This window comes from Ovis aries, chromosome 23 (genome assembly GCF_016772045.2).
Source record: "Ovis aries strain OAR_USU_Benz2616 breed Rambouillet chromosome 23, ARS-UI_Ramb_v3.0, whole genome shotgun sequence".
NCBI lineage: Eukaryota > Metazoa > Chordata > Mammalia > Artiodactyla > Bovidae > Ovis > Ovis aries.
The window spans coordinates 36064878-36085995 of NC_056076.1; the positions used below are offsets into that span (position 1 = coordinate 36064878).

The 21118-nt window shown below is 39.3% G+C and overlaps 1 protein-coding gene across 12 annotated transcripts in view; it reads right to left on the reverse strand.

Moving 5' to 3' along the window:
* YES1 (YES proto-oncogene 1, Src family tyrosine kinase) overlaps positions 1-21118 on the reverse strand; it is a 64235-nt gene that overhangs the window by 21030 nt on the left and 22087 nt on the right. For 7 of the 12 annotated variants that reach the window (XM_060405414.1, XM_060405408.1, XM_060405409.1 and 4 more), the window contains exon 2: positions 1925-2297. In XM_060405414.1, coding sequence (XP_060261397.1) covers positions 1925-2189 — 265 coding nt within the window. In that variant the 5' untranslated portion in view covers positions 2190-2297. The remainder of the gene's footprint in view (positions 1-1924; positions 2298-21118) is intronic. The other 5 variants (XM_060405413.1, XM_060405412.1, XM_015103643.4 and 2 more) reach the window with 1 other exon arrangement.

Below are 21118 nucleotides of genomic sequence, written 5' to 3' on the forward strand. Positions count from 1 at the left end.
TCAAACCCGAGTTTCCTGCCTTGCAGGCAGATCTATGAGGTCCTGAGAAATCCTGACTCTCCAATCCCTCATCACGTCATTCCACCCTCTGCCTGTGCTAGTCCTCATGACTGCCAAGGCCACCTCCTGAACTGCATTTGCTGCTCTCTCTCCCCAGAAAGCTTGTTTCCTAGTTCTGCACACATTTAGGTCATTTTCATCAGCCAGACCTCAGCTCAAACAATTTCATCTCAAGATGGTTTTTCCTTGATCATTTGAAGAGCCTTCACCAATCCTTCTGGTTAGCTCCTTCACAGTATTTATGAACTGGTTACATCATCCTGTTTAGTTGTATTTATAATTATTATCCAACCCTCCTTATAATGTAAATTCCATTAGAGCAGAAACCTTGCTTCTCTTGCTTACAACTCTCTATACTGGACTCAACACACAGATACTCATTAGTAAATGAATATCCATGAATGGACTATTTCACATAAACACACTGCTTTAGGTAACATTTAATCATTTTGGATTACTATCGCTCCAGAACATGTAATACTGAAAATAAACTTATTCTGGTGATGGAGAAATAACCATCATAACCATCTATTACTATGTTATTATACTGTTAAGTATTTAGAGTCAAAGGGCCGAAGTTGGGACTCTAACTGGCTCTCTGATGTCCACAACTCCTCAAGTGAACAGTCTATAGATGAGTGTCTGATATTCTCTGGTCACTATTTTTGTCTTGGAGGTGAGCAGAGGTAAGGGACACATTTATAGACCAAGCTTGTAGAAGAGATTCTTCTTTTCTCCCCAAAAGTTGCTCAGTTTGATGCTGGCAGCTGTTTCCCCAAGTCTAAGGATAAAGAGCATACTCCAAGGGCCGCAAAAGGGAGAGACCAAAGAAACTCAAGTCCTTGATGACATGAAAAAACTACTGGTTCAAGGAATCCTAGAACCTCCCCTACCTTTACAAGTCAGTTGCACTTTTGTTTGTTACTCAAGGGAAAAGCAACCTGGTAGGGGACCCTTCACAGAAGGACTACTTCTCTTTTTAAAGTTTCTGACTATCTTTTTTTTAGAGCATTTCTGGCTCCATGAAAGGCTGTTGGCCATCACTTCTGACTGTTCTCTGAAGACACTGCAGTGTAATAAACAAAGTTTTAGAAAAGGGCATTAAATATGTGTCCTCCTGCTTATCATCTGTGACTGGAAAAAAAAAAATCACTTAAGCTGTGAGCCTCAGGATTTTTTTTTTTCAATCAGCAGTACCTAACAGAACTGTACTATGATCACGAAACTGCCTTTACCTAACACATTAAATAACTACTATAATACTTTAATAATGGCCAGCACTTTATAATCCTCAGAAGTTGGTAGCATTCTAGAGGGAGGGGGATACATTTTTAATCTTTATATTCCCAATGCCTGCCACACAGTCAGCACCCAGTAATTATTTGAAAAATGAATTAGTGAAGTGATTAATGGTAACAGTGTGTGCCAGTCACTCAGTCATATCCGAATCTGCGATCTCATGGACTGTAGCCTGCCAGGCTCCTCTGTCCATGGTATTCTCCAGGCAAGAATACTGGAGTGGGTTGCCATGACCTTCTCCAAGGGATCTTCCTGACTCAGGGATCAAACCTGGGTCTCCCACATTGCAGGTAGATTCATTACCATCTGAGCCACCAGGGAAGCCCAATTAATGGTATAAACCAGTACACAATCACCATCAGATTACTGTCAAATTTCTGAGAATAATATCCACGTAGAGTTTACTTTGTATGTTGGAGATTTTTAATTTTCACATGAACTTAAGCACCCCACCCCTACCCCCCGTACCGCCTCTTAACTTACTTCTCTTACAGAACACCAACTTGATGTCTCTATTGCCCAAGGTCACATTCTCAAACAAACAGACTGTCCATCTAAAGCTCACCTGTTAAACCAGCAGGATATGAACCTGGTGCCACTGAAAATGAGGAAGATGCTCCCCCAAAGGGTGTCACCACCGAGGGCCCTCCGAATGGAGTCAGGGAGAGGCTGCTGAAGCTGGCAGATGTGCTCTTTGCGGAGGATGTTGGTGCCACCACAGCGTGCTCTGCTCCGTGGTGGCCGACTCCTGTACCGACGGGCTCTGGTGTGCTTTCTGGTCTATATTTAATGGATGGACTTTTGTTCTCTTTACTTTTAATGCAGCCCATTATCAAGCCTACCAAGGTGATAAGGCAAAGTGTGAGAAGCAGTTATCATAAAGGATGCTTCAGAAGAGGTATACTTTAGCAGCTGCCTTTAAACCAGGCATTTCTCTCCTGCAAAAAAGAAACAACAACAAATAAACCAAAAAACCCTAGGCAGCTAAAAATAAAGTCTCTCCTCATTTATTTTTATTACAGTTCTGCTAACATATCATTCTAATCATGTCATTCTCCAGCTCAATCACCTTTATGGCTCAATGACAACATGCCACAGGGTACTGGGAAAACCATGGGCTCTGAAGTCAGGAGCCAAAGTCTGAATCCTGGCTTCCTACTTTCTAGTGGAGTGATTTTAGGTATGTTGTTTAACTTCGCTGCAACCTCAGTTCCTTGAAAAAAGAAAACAATATCACCTACTTCATAAGGTTTTCCATGAGAAGTAAGTTTATTTATCACAACTTCTAGACTATCTCTGGTACACAGCAGGCACTAGCAAATTCTGGCATTTTTCCTTCTACCTATACCAGCTCTGTGTAACAGAAACAGAATCTGAGCCATAATTTTATTTTTTCCTATCTATAATTTTAGATTTTCCAGTAAACACATTTAAAAAATAACAGATCAAATTAATTCTAGTAATATATATTTCAACATGTCATCAGTATGAACAATGTTAGTGAGATTTTTATACTCTTCTTTTGTACTAAATTGTAGAAATCTGATGCGTATTTTAAACTCACAGTACACCTCAGTTTGGACCAAGCACATCTCAAGTGCTCAACAGCTGTATGTGGCTAGTGGCTACTCCACTGGACAATGCAGTGCTGTATCTTTTCCCTAGTGATGGACACGCCCTCAATGCTTGCCAAATCTGATTCCAGTCTATCTTTCCCACTTTACCTCCTATCATTTCCTCACTTATCTTATGCATAAAACAGAAACAGTCTCAGATCTCAGAGCTGGAATGTCTTTAGATCACTATCTTAAAACCGGTATATTCAGAAGATGTGACAATAAAGCGCAGTATAGGAACATGACTGGGACTGGAAGCCTAAGTATCTACTGAAAACACTATGAGACAATGACAAGCTAAATATATGAAAGGCAGTTGCGTCTGAAAGCGTCAGAAGGAATGTAAGGTAGGTTGGTTCATAATGCGGTAGTTGGAAAAGAAAAGCCTTTTTAAAGCATAATGTGAAAGTTTCTAGAAACCCTAAAGGAAAAGACGAAGAGATATATGATTAACTTGCGGGTGGGGGGCAGGTATGGGCATAGAAACTTTTAAGTGAAACTAAAGACATGAGAAGTAGGGAAAATGTCTCTGTACTTGCTCATGCTCTTACTTGCTCTCTCAACACATGAATGTACCATATAAGAATTAGTTGAGGTTCTTAATATAGACAAGGGCTTCCCTTGTGGCTCAACTGGAAAAGAATCCGCCTGCAATGTGGGAGACCTGGGTTTGATCCCTGGGTTGGGAAAATCTCCTGGAGAAGGGAACGGCTACCCACTCCAATATTCTGGCCTGGAGAATTCCATGGACTATATATATAGTCAGTCCAGGGGTTGCAAAGAATCGGACACAACTGAGCAACTTTCACACATTCACACAATACAGACAACTCTTACACATGAGAAAATACACATAGCCCCTTAGAAAAATCTGAATGCCTATCAAGAGGCAATTCACAAATGAAACATGAAAGGCCAATTAGCGTATGAAGACATGTCCAATCACCCCAATCTTCAAATAAATGCAAATCTCTAAAGGTATACTTTTTGCTATCAGACTGGCAAATTTTGACTCAATACTCAAGGCTGAGGCATGAATTTTAACCATCAATATATACCCACAAAATACATTAAGTTACAAAAAATATTTTAACATCTGTACAGAGAATTTTCACTATTACCAATATCTGAAGTCTAAATATTAAGAAAATATTTTAATAATGACATAGACTTTGAAAAAACAGCAGTTGTATGATGGAGAAAAAATTATGAAAGCCACAATGGGTGCTAACTTACTTTAAATTGGATAACAGACCAATTGAAATATATCACTTCATAACCAAAGTTACTGTATCCCTGACCCACCCTTATTTCCATTTCCAGCTTTCTTAGTTTCTCATTTTCACCTTCTTCACTCAGGATTCCTGTTACGGTCTTTTCTCCCCATAAGACATCACTCCTAACTTAACTCTTCCTCTGTAAGTTCTAGCTCCCCCTCCGCCCCCACCCTTCCAGTTTTCCATTACTTCGCTTAACCTGTCCTCCAGTTTCTTTTTCTTAATCCAGAATCTTTGGTCCAACTAGTCACAAATATACAGGAGCCATCACTGCTGGCTCCTGCAGAAAAACAATTATAAATGTGGAATGTGACTTCTATTTTTTAAGTAATCTTCAGGTGTAAAATGTATTTAAAAGATTTTAATGGATTCTCTTAGAAACATAACATGATTTAAAATACTTATAAGTGAAAGCCTCTTTCAGGTTCCAAGCTACTAGCTTACAGATATATTATTTATTAATAACATATTTATTAGACACTCTAAAGGGAGCCAAAGATGCCAAGAAATGGTTCTTTTTCCTTAAAAAGGTCACAAGTAAGTATAAGAAAAATCATAGTATTGTACAATGTGAAAACCCTGGAGGAGGGCATGGTAATCCATTCCAGGATTCTTGCCTGGAGAAGCCCATGGACAGAGGAGCCTGGCAGGCTCTAGTCCACAGGGTTCCAAAGAGCTGGACACGCCTGAAGTGAATTAGCAGGCATGTATGCACGCACAGTGGGAAAACTGCCAGAGTGAAAACAAAAAATGCCAGAGCAGAGGTATATACGAACATGCTGGGAATACCACCAAAGTTATCAGCTCTGCTGGGAGCCTGGGAAAGAAAATTCTGCAGACAGTGGCACTGAGCTAGTTTTGAAGGGCTGGAGATTTAGGAAATAATATTCTAGAAGGAAAGAAGTGTGAAGAATGGCTCTAACGTTTGGAAAAGCAAGGTGTATCAGGGAACAGAAAACTGTGGCAGAAATATAAGGGCATGTTTTTGAGAATGGTGGGACAGGCAGCTAGTTAGAGGAGAATTTACACACACAGAGGGTTATTTGCTAAGAAGTAACTTTTAGATTTATCCAGGGAGTACTGGAAAGTTGAGATCCTTAAAAAGCTGAAGAGCAGAAAATATGTGTTTGAGAATAACTATGGTGGAAGCACGAGTTATAGACTGGAAAGAAATAATGATGGCAGTTAGTCAAGTCATAAAACTATTGCAAAGATCCATGTGAGGAAGTACACAAGCAGGAATACTGTGGGGCCAAAGGTGAGGGGGAGATGAGAGGCAAACACTAAACACAATAATCAAGTTTAGATGAGTGGCTCGTTATGGGTGGATGTGAAGAAAAAGGAGTCATTTAATGGCACCCCACTCCAGTACTCTTGCCTGGAAAAATCCCATGGGTGGAGGAGCCTGGCGGGCTGCAGTCCATGGGGTCGTGAAGAGTCGGACACGACTGAGCGACTTCACTTTCACGCATTGGAGAAGGCCATGGCAACCCACTCCAGTGTTCTTGCCTGGAGAATCCCAGGGACAGGGGAGCCTAGTGGGCTGCCGTATGGGGTCGCACAGAGTCAGACACGACTGCAGCGACTTAGCAGCAGCAGCAGCAGCATGCACTCCCTACAATTTATTGGACACTTTAAAAGTATTGACTAATTGTGTGCTAAAGGGCTGGATGACTCCAAAGTTTCTAGTTTGAACTGAACGGAAAGCAACACCATAACGGAGGTTGAGAAAAGAGAAACAGGTTTTTCTGGACCAACATGTTCAGTTTCAGAAGTTAGTTTTAGGGGCCTGCTGGGAATGATGTTGCAAAATCGAGTGGGGAACTGATAATAAAATCTAAAACTCACAATGAGGCAGAAACCAGAGAAAAAGTAAATGAAAATATTTTCACAGTGTTATTACACCTTTTGGAGATAATAAAACTCACCCAAGGTACAGATTTGGAGGGGTGTGAAAAATTAATACAGTGCTCCAGGACACCTACAGATAAGGGATAGGCAGGCAAGGAAATTAGGAAGCAGCAATTAAGAGTCAGGAGTGCTTTCATATGTATCAAAACACAACCGGAAAGGATTATCATTGGTTTCAAGATGGGGCAGAGGGAAATGGCAACCCACTCCAGTGTTCTTGCCTAAAGAATCCCAGGGATTCTGGTGAATCACCAGGGGAGCCTGGTGGGCTGCCATCTCTGGGGTTGCACAGAGTCAGACACGACTGAAGCGACTTAGCAGCAGCAGCAGTTTCAACTGTCTCTGTAGCACTTTTCTTTTTTCCTTAAAAGAAATATGGTAATGAGCTAAGTGTGGGTAACATGTAATTCTTTTTATTAGTTTGAAGTATTTAATACATTTTTAACAAGTAGAATAGTAAAGTGAGAACAGCGAGATAAGACTTCCAAGAAGAAAATGGCTAATAATGGTAAAGACCAACATGAAATCAAGTGGCATTTAAACTGATTTTAAAAGGCCAGCTGATTAATAACCAGGAGCTTACTGATGACTTTCACAAGAGCATTTCTTAGCATCATGAAGAGAACAGATTGAAGTAAAGTGAATAATAACTAGCCCATGGAAATATGGTAAATTCTGGAATGCAACATCTTAGTAAGTTGAGAATATACACTTTTTAAAAATTTTAACTGATTGATGATTGCTTTACAATATTTATTTATGTCATACATCAACATAAATTAACTATAGGTATGCATATGTCCCCTCCCTCTTGAATTTCTCTCCTAACTCCCACCCCACTCCAGATTACTACAGAGCCCCAGTCTGAGTTCCTTGAGTCATACAGCAAATTTCCACTGGCTGTCTATTTACATATGTTATGTATATGCTTCCATGCTGCTCTCTCCATCCATCTCACCCTCTCCTGCCTCTCCCCACCCGTGTCCACAGTCTGTTCTGTCTGCATCTTGACTGCTGCTCTGTGAATAGCTTCATCAGTACCATCTTTCTAGATTCCACAGATGTGCGTTAATATCTGATATTTTTCTTTCTGACTTCACTCTGTGTAAGAGGCTCTAGGTTCATCCACTTCATTAGAACTGACTCAAATGAGAGAACGTACACTTTTTATCAAAATGTTTTCTATGATTTCTTTGTCTAGTTCACAGATCCTTTCCTTCAGTCTCAGTGTAATCTACTTCAACAGACACTGAGTTACCGAACAGCCATTCTCCTCCTGCTTTGATGAAAGAACCCTGATTTTGTTCACTTTCTTCCCACTAGACAAGTCCTTCATTTGTCCAGCCTCAGGAAGTAAATAATGACTGATTTAAGCCACTCATATAGTCGTATCCCTTTGCCAATTAACCGTGTAAGCCATGAACATGGGCTTCCAGGAAGTTTTTCTCACCTGTAAAAAGGAATGCAAGACAGAAATATTCCATTTCCATTCCCTAGATGTTTTTACTGTTCTTGCCTAAATCTGAGACTACAACACACCCGTGTGAGAGGAGGACATAAACATACTGAGAAAGGGAGGTCAGGATAAGAAAAGGAACATGGGTCCTTGACGCTGCTGCTCAGGTATTGAACTGTGTAACCCTATAATTCAATGAAATAACCCAAAGAAATGCTCCAAAAATCTTTTTATGTGAGATAAAGCATCTATTGTAAAAGTCAGTTTTCTTGTTTGGTTTTCAGTTGCAGTGGAAAGGATCTTAAATAATAAACTACTCAACTCACATGACAATGGTTAATGCATTAAATCCCTTTTCAACATATCCAGGTACAACAGCTTCGAAAAAACTGATCTCCTCTCAAAGTATTTACATAAAGTCTGAGCTATCCTCAAAGTATTTACATAAATCTGTAAAATTTATAGTCTATAAAAGTAAACTTATATTTTGGGGGGACTTCTCTGGTGGCCAGTAGCTAAGATCTCATGTTCCCAATGCAAGGGGCTTGGGTTTGATCCCTGGTCAGAGAACTGGATCCCACATGTTGCAACTAAGAGTCTGAATGCTACAACTAAAAATCCAGCAAGTGCAACTAAGACCTGGTGCAGCAGCCAAATTAATTAAATGCAATTTAAAAAACTCTTTTAAGCAAACAATTTCATACAGATATTTGCTTGAGCATAAGGTGCACAAATATTTGCTGAAAAAGGCGGCTTTACCTCAATTTGAATGTTACTTTAAGATTTTCTGATAAATATGAATTTAAAATTTAGATTATGGAAATTTCTTCCCTTAGATCCTATCAGATAGTCTTTCTTAAAAAAATTTTTTTTTAATCAACTTTGAGGTATAATTTACATACAATAAAATGTACCCATTGAAAGTGTATAGTTTAGTTGAGTTTTGGCAAATGTCTATTATAACTGTGTGGTCAATACTATAATTACAATATAGAATATTCCAATCACCCCCAAAAGATTCTGTTGTACCCTTTTCCCAATTAACCTAATTGGGAACCCCAGCCCTAAGCAACCACTGATTTGTTTTCTCTAACTATAGATTATCTTCTCTGGAGTTCCATATAAATAGAATAATTCTATATATAGTCGTCTTTGTGTCTGGCATGTTAACTAGCCATCGTGGAGGCAGCTATGCTCACCACTGCATCACCAACACTTTGCTAGGCACTGTGTAGCTGAGATACTTCCATATTGTTGCCTATAAAGGTAGTTCATTAATTTTTACTGCTAAGTAGAATCCCACCATATACCGTAACTATTTATCCATTCACTTGCTGATGGCTATTTGGGTTGTTCCAGTTTGGGGCTGTTATAAATGAAGTGGCTGTAAACAGTCCCGCACAAGTCTTTGGGAGGGTAGATATGTGTCCTCTCCCCCATCTCCTCCCTCCTCGTCTCCATCAATTCCTAGGAATGGAATTGTCTGATCATATAGAGTTAAGTATGACGATTAGAAGCTACTAAACCGGTTTCCATGGTGACTGTACCATTTTGCATCCCCATCAGCAATGAAGGTGAATTATCTACAACATGGAATTCCTGCAACTGCCGAGATGGTTGCCCTGTTCCTGCCGTCGCATCCCCTCACAGGCTCTTCTCAAATTATCAGACCTGGCCTTTTCTTTCTAAGTATTTTATTAACTTATTTTTGGCTGCACTGGGTCTTTGTTGCTGCGCATGGCTTTTCTCGAGTTGCAACTAATGGGCTCAGTAGTTGTGGTACGCGGGCTTAGTTGCCCTGAGGCACGTGGAATCTTCCTGGACCACGGATCAAACCTGGGTCCCCTGAATTGGCAGGCAGACTCTCAGGTAGTCACTGGACTACCAAGGAAGTCCAAGCTAGCCTTTTCGATTATAAATCATTTCACATCACTCTATGCCACAATCCGTCCAAGACCTTGCGTTGCACTCAGAATAAAAGCCAAAGTTCTCACGATGGCTTTCAAGCTCCCACTATGGAGCTCCCAACACTTCTCCTACCTCATCTCCCACAACTCTGCCCTTACTTGCCCCACGGCCTTGCTGTCTTCAGATGGGCCAAGCAACCACCATCTTGAGCCACTGCACCTTCTCTCTGCCTGGAAAGCTCTTCACCTGCATAACTGCCTGGCTTGCCCCTCAGCCTCATCAGGTCTCTGCACTGCGATCACCTTTCTCAAGAACGTCTCTGACCACCCTACATAAAGCAGCAATGCAACACTCCCCAGAGCACTGCCTACTCCCCTTTCAACCTGCTTTATTTTTTGATAGCACTGACACTATACAAAACATAAGGGCTGAGAGCACAGACTGTTCCATTATTTGTTTATTGGATGTACAGCACAGTGCTTAGGAACAGACTTTAGAAACAATGTTTGAGTTCAAAGTCTGAGTACACTGCTCAGCAGCTGTGGGAGTTTTGGCAAGATACTCAACATTTCTATGCCTCAGTTTCCTCATCTGTAAAATGTGAATAATAAAAGCAAGGCTCAAGGGTTACTGTGAGGATTAAGTGAGTTAATATATGTAATGTGCCTACAACAGTGCTGGCGTATAATAACCACTAATGTTTGCTATGATGGTAATGACTAAGGATAACGCTGGCTTTCCCCTCCAGTATATAAGATTGGGCTTTTTTTTTTTCTTTTTTAAATTTTACTGAGGTATAACACATATGCAGAAAAGTAAATATAACCAACATACAGCTCAGTGAATGAGCACAAACCAAACACCAATATACTTATCACCCAGACCACCAACCATCCTACTGGAAATATACCTGAGAGAAGACTGCTGGGTCACAGTGTTCCCAGAGTGCTGTAGCAATTTATAATCCCATCAGCAGATTGGGAGAGTTGTCAGCGCTTCCTGTTTTCACCAAAACTTGGGTATTTTCAATCTTTTAAGATGTACCTGTTCTGGTGAGTGTGTAACAAGTGGTCTCTCGCTGTGTTTTAAAATTTCATGTTCATAATTATTAATGAAGTGAGCACCTTTTCGTATATTTATTGGCTACTTCTCTTTTGTGAAATGTCTATTCAAAACACTTATGCACTTCTGTACAGGAGTGTCTCTTTTTCTTACTGATCTATAAGGCATTTTCTGTAGTATTCCCAGAACCTAGAAAATAGTGAAAGTGTTAGTCACTCAGTGCTGTCGGACTCTTTGTGACCCCATGGGCTGTAGCCCACCAAGCTCTTCTGTCCATGGAATTTCAAAGGCAAGAATACTGGAATGCGTTGCCATTCTCTTCTCCAGGGATCTTCTTCACCCAGGGATTGAACCCGAGTCTCCTGCATTGCAGGCAGACTACCGTCTGAGCCATCAAGGAAGCCCATTAATAGCTGCAATGCAAGAGACTGGGGTTCAACCCCTGGGTCGGGAAGATCCCCTGGAGAAGTGAATGGCTACCTACTGCAGTATTCTTGCCTGGGAAACCCGATGGACAGAGGAGCCTGGCAGACTACAGCCCATGGGGCCACAAAGGGTCCAATATCCAACCCAAGGAGGTTCTAACGTGAATAATTTTTATAAAGGAAACCTCTGTCTAGAACCTTGTCGAGGACAAGTCTTTCAATGGCCCCCTACTACCTAGAGAATAAGAACCAACTCCTTAACTTCCCCAATTTACTTTCCCAACCACCTGCTAATCTTCCAAAATATAGATCTGGGGTTGGGGGACACAAGCCAATCAGACTTTACTATTCGAATCAGAGAGCAGAGACTGTCCTTTAGGCAGAGTAACATATGCAAAAGCTCGCAGATGGGGGAGAACAAAGTGGGCTTTTGAAATCCTAGTTTGGTGCTGAAGAACAACCTGGAAAAGTACGAAGGGAGAGACAGGCCAGAAGAGTCAGCAACAGGGAGGAGAGGCTATACTTCAAGGATCTTCTACTTCCTTCTACTTAACACAAGCTGCTTTAGACGCATGAGTATTCATTTAACTTTTGTTCAAAGAATAAATCACTGAATCGTAACCTGATTCTGACATACTCTTTTCAACAACTTGCCTAACATTTGTTTCTCTCCAAAGGGCCAAGCATAGCAAGCATTCTAGAAATACTTGTAGGTTTTTCCATTTCCTTATCAATTCCATAAGTCACAAGTTTTTCAAATTTGTATCAGGCACTTATATATCAGAGTTACCTACAGGATATCAGAACATGCTTTGTAACAGCATGTTTCGTAAAGCTGGAGCAAATTTGAGACGGTCTGTGAAACACATCCAGCTCAGTCATTAGCAAGCAGTGCTTCACTTTGGACTCTCTGCTAGGGTATTTTGTTTAGATGATATTTTACACTTTGACAGTGTTTCGTGTTTCAAGAATACTTTTTATTATTCAATTTGATCCCATAATAATCCTAATGTTACGAGGGGGAAAAGTAGGTATAATCTCCACATCTTTTATTTGAAGAACCTGAAGTCTGGGTGAGTGAAGTCACCTGCCCAAGGAGACGAAGCTGGAAGTGAGCACAGCTAGGGAACTGGGTCTAAATGTTAGGCTGTCCTCTTTCCCCCACTCATACAGCCTTTAGGGGTGCTTGAGCATAACATTTTCTCTTCTTTGACAAGTTATTAAATATCTAGCTGTCAGAAAATGCTACAAACATGATAACATTATTGGCAGTCAGCTTCACTGCTCCACCCACAACACAAATCTACTAACTCTGAACCCACCCCTCTCCACCATAGCAATGTTGTTTTATTACTAGCGATAGTGACTCAACATTCTCAATGACTTCTATTTTTGAACTAAAAAAAATGTTTTAATGTATATTATTCCCATAAACTAACTCTTGCAAGTTAACCAACTGTGATATTATATGCTATATTTAGCAAGGGGGTAAAAAGGTCTCATTTGTCCCTGTGCTCTACAGATTAAAAACACATTCAGTGATCTTTTCTCTAAGTTTCATTTTTAAATCCCTTCCCTTTAGCAGAAGTACAGAAGATAAGCAGGACACAAAAGAATAGAAAACAGACGGAGAATAGGAAACATCACCCCGCTGAAGGGCGTGTACTCTGTCTAGTAAAGCAAACAAAGAACTTAATTTTCCAAGAGTCAAAGGAGAATAGAAAGTGTGAGCAATGGAAAACCGAGCTTGCAGTCACACTGACAGCAATCTTCTACCATCTTTTTTTTTTTTCCCCCTTTTTTGTACTTTAGATACCCAAACAAGTGACCTTAAAGAAAAAGCCAACTCATTCTAAATTCTGGGTTACTCCCCATGGTTTCTTTAATGAAGTCTGGCATAGGATCAACCATAAGGACCTGATGTGAAGAACACTTACAATGTATTGTGTTAGGAAATATAGCAACAAATTACAAATTAATTTATTACTTGTATTTAGAAGCATCCTTCTCTAAACAAATTCAGTCAACTCTTAAAAAAAAAATTTTTTTTTAATCTTCTCAGGTTTTCATCCTTTACCTACTGTTCTTTGTCAAGATTTCTGACCTAGAAACTACAGCCAACAATAAAATACCATTTTCAAGTCCTTATGGAATTTAAATACTCCTCAGACATTGTATGAATTCTCTCTGCATTGTAGTTTTAAACCTTAAAAATATATCATGCGACTGTTTCTAAAATAATGTATATACCCCTTCTGTTTATCTTTTTAAGACTCAAGAAAAGAAATTATATACACTCACATTTTTAGAAACATCATCTTATAAAATGGACCTAGAACTCTTTTGCTTTCTCCAAATTCCTGTAATCACTTTTTCCCACTATGCTTCTGCTGTGACAATATTTTGAATTTCAATGCCTGTTTTAGTCAATAGATTTAAAACTGCAAAGTTTAATTGGTAAATAAAATATACAACTGTAAAGATGAAATGAACACAGATCTGAAGAGAGGGAGCTTTTGGCAACAGAAGTAACAGCAAAGAATAGTCAGGTGTGTTTTCAAAAATTAATATAAGTCACAAGGGGAGGAACGTGGGAAGAGTTCAAGGAAGCAAGGCGAGAAGTGAGTCAGTTTAACCTGTTTCCACCCTTAAGAGACCTGGAACCTTTCTGATCTTTGACACCCTTTGGTGCACGTCTTGTGCCCTGTAAAATCATAGTCTTTTATCAGCAATAAGCAGAAGCTGTGTCCTTGCCTCTCAAACTCAGGCTAGCATTTCTAGTAGAAAGAGAGAAGTTTTAAAAAATACATTCTATTGGTATCCAAGAATTTAACTGTAGCATGGAAGGGATTGGGGGCAGGAGGAGAAGGGGACGACCGAGGATGAGATGGCTGGATGGCATCATGAACTCGATGGACGTGAGTCTGAGTGAACTCTGGGAGATGGTGATGAACAGGGAGGCCTGGTGTGCTGCAATTCATGGGGTCTCAAAGAGTCGGACATGACTGAGCAACTGAACTGAACTGTGCATATTATGCAGGTTTAAAACCACTGTTTATTTAAAACAACTGCTTATTCTGAAACAATATTAGAGGTATGGAATAATTACAACCTTCTTTTAAAACCTTGTTCTTTTTAGCTTATTTTGCTACCTAACATCCCTTCTCAAACAAGATGTTATATTACTCCATGAAGCAAACAGTTTACTTTGCTTTAAAATGCTTGTTTCAAATTTTGAATTGTCAAATATGTTAAAAAGATATTAAAAAAATTTTTAACTTCCATGAAGAAAATTCTGTCTTGTCAGCAACAATTTTTTTAACTACGGTTCTGTCATATAATATGTACTTAACAAATGTTTATTTTTCTCTTTCTTGGCATTGATTTTGAAGCAAACAAAAGCTAATACAAATCTCTAGATATCTACTAGGTAAAAGGATATGTTACGTACCAATTGTGCCTTTAAATAGGTCTGTTTTTTCTTCTAAAAATAGAAGTCTACAGAATAGCGGTAATTACACAGTAGAATGGCAAAGACAAGCAATGACTTTCTAGTGATTTGCTGAAAGTGAACATGACATTATTATTATTTTTTAATATTCATGGAAAAGTCTTTCAGATTTTCTAAAGTATCAAAGTTCACTAGATTCCTACAGGCATTCCCCTCCAGAAACATGAAGGGTGAAGATGAAAGACTAGTTTTATAGTCTTTATATCCACTAGTCAAAATATCCACTGTCTGTGGGAGGCTTTGTTAACTGGGACAGCTGTCTTCCAGGGATCTCAAATTCATCACGTTCAAAATGGAACTTGCCATCTTTCCCTCCAAAATCCACTCTTCCCTTCTGTCACCAGGTCAGTGAATGGTGATTACACTGTTCTAGTACCCCGCTGCCTCAGTCAGACATCCGAGAGTCATTCTTAACTCACACCCCTCCCAGGCCCCACATATCCATTCAGTCACTACTAACTGACCATATACCCTGTAATCGCCAACATTCTTCCACCTTCCCCTCAACTAATTACTACTTCCCTTGGCTATTAATCATTTACTGTCTGGATTATTGCAAAAGCTTCCTTCACTGACCTTCACTGCCTCCAGTGTAAAGAGTTTCTCCAGTCTTTTCTGGGTGTAATGTGAAGGATGTTTGTGTTTTCTGAAGAGAAAATCTGTTAGGAGCCTTCAATGAATGTCTCTCTCCAATACTCTGTCCCTCTCCAATACTCTTTCCAATATAAAGTCTAAATTCCTTAATGTGAAACAGAAGCCCTTGCAGGATTTGCTTTATTCACCTCTCCTGGCTCACCTCTTTCCAATCATGTCCTTGCTCTCCGCATATGAATTTTTTCTTAAGATCTTGAAATGTACCATTTTCTTTTCATAAATGCTTGCTACAACCTACCTCTCTCCTTATGGTCAGCTCAGTGACTACTCAGCCTTTGACTCTTAAAGGTTTAAGCCATCTTCCCTGACCTCTCATGTGCTCTTATAATACATTTCATTCCTTCCCCAAAGCATGTACTAAATTGCCACTGCCTGCGGGTCTCTGCTGTAGCTTGGCCTAGTGTCTAGCCCACAAATGATAGCCAATAAATATCTTCAGTGAGTGAGTAAGAATTGACTTTGGGATTAGACATACATTTCAAATCTGGTTCTATTTCTTTGTAGCTACTGGGATCCTTGATCAAATTATTTCATCTCTCCTAAAGCCCAGTTTGCTCATTTTTCTAGAGGAATGATACCTATCTTGCAAGGCTGTAAGAATTAGCTGATACTATATGTAGAGCAGCTACCAGTACCCTAACAAAAGCAAACATTCACTTTAGTTAAGACTATTCTGGCTACAAGGACAGAAATTCTGGCTACAAGGACAGAACTAACTAGAGATTAAGCAAATTGGGGGTTTTAAATAAAGGTTACAGCAGTGTCTCATGAAATCCAACCCAAGGTCATAAGAAAAAAAGCTAGAATCAGGAGCCCAAGTCATAAACAATTACTTTGTTCCTTTTCTCTCTTCCTCTTGGGTCCTCCTCTCTCTGCTCACTTCCTCCCAATATCCCTCTTCTTTCCTCACCTCCTCCCTGCCTATTTATTCCCTCTCTGTTCCATCCCCTTCCTGTATTTGTCCTAGTTTCTCTCTTTCACCTATCTGTCTCATCCTTTTCTGCTGTGGCACAATGGCTTTTGGGCTCTTCACATGCTGGAACATGGATGTCAACAGTTCCACTGTTACAATCTTCATTTTAGAGCCAGAGGGTTCTCAGCATCAATTTCAAATTTTTAAAGGGCTCTGGCCCCTACTGGGTCAGCTACCTGCCTCTGGGTTGGTCTCTATAGCCAAGAGGTGGGATCACCACCTGAACTAGCAGTTCCCTCTTAACCATGAAATGGTGGAGAAGGTCCTAGAAAATGAGAGTCTTGGCAATCAAAATGCTTGGGGCTTATTCCATCATGTGAAAGCTATTAACATTTAGAGAGCATTATTTTACTCAAATGAATTATCTCCAATAAGAGTATATTAGTAATTAGTCAAATTTTAAGTTATACTTCTTTGATTTTAAATTTTATATGAATAAAAATTGTGATATCAACATATATAAAAAGAATTAACTCTTTATTTCTAACTTCCTGAACTTCTGATCTCAATAACTAATGATGCAAAACAGACTACAAAGGTTTATTTTTTATTTCTTATTGCCACACTGGCAATAAAACATTTACTATAAAAATGTCATCATTAACAAATCCTCATTATCATGGATTCCACATGTGCAAAATAACCTGCCTGTTAAGATTTATTGCCAACTCCCAAACCAAGGATAACTTCTGGTGCTTTGGTAGATTTTTGCAGATATGAGCAGAGCTGTGAAAAATGAGTTGCCAGATCCATACCTCCCCAACTCAGGGCAAACAAGGCTCTCATACTATAAACAAGTATGCTTTCCACAGCTTATCTAGTGCCACTTTTCTTTTCTTTGCATTTTTGAGTTGTTGGTGACGTCACTCTCTATTTCTGAGGCCATCCTGTCCAGCATGGGGTATCGTAGTTCCCTAGCCAGGGACTGAACCTGCCCCCCTGCACTGGGAGCCTGGAGTCTCAACCACTGGACCACCGGGCAAGTCCCATCACTGTTTAGAACAGGATCCCAGGTGCTACTGCTGGAGTGCTGTCTACTGTTTCTAAGCACAAGCAAGGTGTGCCTTTGGAGAAAATGTGCTGGATAAGCTTCATTTAGAACCAAGTTATAGTGCTATTTGTAAGTTCAAGGTTACTGAATCAATAATATACATTAAATAAGGTGTGTCTTTAAACAGAAGCACACATAAAACATTATACGTCGAGCAGCTGACAAAACGTCATAACCAGGGGCTTACAGGAACCTAACCTTCTATTTATTTCCTCTAGGAGCAACGGCTCAGTATTCACTAAACAAGTGTTCAAGGTGACTTTCTAGAATATAACTACTGCAAATAATGAGAAATGACTGTACATAATTATTTTGATAGAAAAGATTTTCATAAGTGAGTCAAAAGTTAAACTTTTTGAAAACTGATTACATACTGCTAAATTTCCCTCTAAGAATATACTTTTAAATAATGTAATCTAAAATGTTTTAAAGTATTAAAGCGTTTTAGATTGTATTAAATACATTAAAAATGTATAGCTTTTCTATTTTAAAATTATATCTTTAAATGTATTAAAACACTCCAATAATTTCTATACCACTTTTGCATTTTTGAGTGAACTAAAACTCATTTGAGATGTTACATTGTATTGTTTTGCCCCAAACAGAAAAGTATTGAATTTGCTAGCTATGTGTTTAATTATCAATTACTAAAACAAAAATCAGTTAACGTAGCAAATCAAGAATAGGTAGTTGAGACATTCAAATCTTTTGCGTATCTAAATACTACACACATTTACTACATTTCACATTTTTTAATAAATGAGTAAAATAAATAATATACATAAGGTAATACACTGAAACAGCTGCCTGATTAAGCATAGAGGTAAAATAATGAATTTAATCATAATCAAGTAAAAATATGCTTCTCCTGATTAGATGACAATGATAATTTCAAAAAGAGCTAACATTCACTGAACAGTATGTTATAGCTACTGTGCTTATACTTAAAATGGATTATCTCATCTAATTTTCAAAACACTCTTAAAAAAACAATTACTGTTACTTTCCTTTACAGATGCAAAACCTGATACACAGAGGGTTAAGTGACTTGTCCAAGATCACACAGCAAGTAAGGCAGTAAGACTCTAGAGCTCCATGGTTTACCACGAACATCTTTAAAGTTTCAAGTTGTATAAATGTGTCTCTATTTTCTATTTTTCCATACTACCTGCAAGATATGGTCTGAGGTATTTATTACAAATGAAATTCCTTGCTCTGAATCCAGGTTTACTGAATCCAGGTTTCCAGAATTAGAATTTCTGGAAACAGAACTTAGGAGCCTACACTTTATCAGACAGCCCCAGGTGATGAGTAGGCACTTATTTTTAAGTAATGATGAAAGCCACCACTGTTAAGTATATGACTAACCCCTTATTCCTATGCATGGATATTTAACATTCCATGAAACAAGTTAACTACACATTGCATTAATGAATTTCTGACTGGACACAATTTCTTCCTGTTGTCATTTTCAAGCATTGACAACAGAATACTATATGCTATAAAACATAAAGAAATGGGTACACAAAAAGTATTTTTTCAACTTTTCCTAAATAAGATGAATACATAAAGGCTTTCATGATCCAATACTGCTTCAAGGTAGAAACAAAAACTGAAATTATAAAATAAAAATAACAACTTCCTACCAAATTAGTGAGCTACAGCCAAGGCTGTATTCAGAGCAAAATTCACAGCCTTACACACCTATTACTAAAAAGGAATTACTACAAATAAACTACTTAAAACTTAGGGAAAAACAAAACCAAGTGAAAGTGAAAGCCACTTAGTCCTGTCCGATTCTCTGTGACCCCATGGACTCTAGCCTTCCAGGCTCCTCTGTCCATGGAATTCTCCAGGCAAGAATACTGGAGTGGGCTGCCATTCACTTCTCCAGGGGAACTTTCTGACCTAGGGATCAAAGCCAGGTCTCCCACATTGCAGGTAGATTCTTTACCATTTGAGCCACCAGGGAAGCCCAAGTAGCCACTAGAAACCCCCAAAGAGGATTTTTATTTCTAAATTATACTGAGATTTCTTTTCCTGATATTTCTAATTAGTTTTTCTTTCAACTTTATTTCATTATTATAATGGAAAAACTTACAATGCGAGTTACAAATAAAAATCAATGAAATAGATAAACCACTAAATTTCATCTTAATCCAGACATGAAAAGGGAGAGTACAGGTTTAGGTGTGAGAATACTAGAGCAAGAGAGGATCTGAAAAACTATAAGCAGGAACTTTGTACAACTCTCTTCTAATAAAGCTTGAACAACTAGATGAAAGAGGTGACTAGGCAAATGGAAATCAATAAAATTAATTCAGCTAAAAAGACAAAAAAAAGAAACAAAAAAAGTTAGTAACTCGGTTAAAAGACAGGAGACCTAAATAAATCAATAAACATGAAAACTCTCTCAAAAATTCTATGAAAAAAATTGTTAAATATGTCATGGGCAAATCACTTGACGCTTGTCAAGAAGAAATTAGTTCTATGCTCTTTTGGGCTTCCCTGGTGGCTTAGATGGTAAAGAATCCACCTGCAATGCGGGAGACCTGGCTTCAACCCCTGCGTTTGGGAAGATCCCTTGCAGGAGGAAGTGGCAACCCACTCCAGTATTCTTGCCTGGAGAATCCCATGGACAGAGGAGCCTGGCAGGCTACAGTCCATGGGGTCACAAAGAGTCAGACACGACTGACTGACTATGCTCTTTAATCTCTGGATGCTTTGAGAAATTCCCTTCTTACTTTTTACTGACATTCAGTACCCGACACTGGTTTGGGGTTGCTATGGAACAAGCTGGGGAAACAGGGAAATATCTAGTGAAGAGTTTCCGACTTAGGCCAGTCTTCCCACTCTCAAGAATCTTCTCTTGGGAGTGAAGTGAGTGAAGTCGCTCAGTCGTGTCCAACTCTTTGCGACCCCATGGACTGTAGCCTACCAGGTTCCTCTGTCCATGGGGTTTTCCAGGCAATAGTACTGGAGTGGATTGCCATTTCCTTCTCCAGGGGATATTCCCAACCCAGGGATTGAACCCAGGTGTCCCGCGTTGTAGACAGATGCTTTACCGTCTGAGCCACCAGGGAACAAATATCAGTCGCTAGCAAATTAAGGGTTTTTCTCAGGACACCTGCACTGAAAAGCCCTTAAAATACCAGCCATCAACAACCAGTAGCAGCACTCTTTCCTTGCCCATCACCAGATGTGACCACTGACTGCAGTTTGGTTTTTCTTCAGACTTAGAATTTTTATTGAGAGTCTAGACCAGCCCAGCAAATGCAGTGCAAATAATAAAAACGTATATTTTCTACTTTTTAATCTCAAAATATATCTAATTTATCTTTTGATTTTTCTGATATTTCTGGTATAGAGATTTTCTAAGAGAGTGAGGCCATTTGTCTTTTTAGGGATGCAATTTTCTTAGTTCTAAATGTCTTTTCAACAAACACCGGGTAATCAAAAGAGACCTCCTTCCAGATCATCACATAGGTTACTCAGAAATTCTCCATATTCATTCTTGAATTCAAAAAACACTACTGAGAGCCTAAAAGTGGAGTCACAGCAGTGAACAAAACCAAGCCCCAGTGCTCAGGCAGCTTGCACTCTTACTGGGAACAGTGGCAGACAGCACTGGGCATTAACTGTATCCCAGCACTAAGTACTCTGGCACATGATAACCCACTTCATCTTTAAAACAACCCCGTGAGGTAAACCCTACTTTTTCTTTTCCTTTAAGGATGAGACAACTGAGGCATAGAGATTATGTAACTTGTCCCAAATTAAAGATAGCCCCAGGCAGCCTGGCTCCAGAGCAATGATGTGAGTCACATACGTAACTTTAAATCTTCTAGCAGCCACATTTAAAAAGGCAAAAAAATAGGGGAATTCCCTGGTGGTCTAGTGGTCAGGACTCTGAGC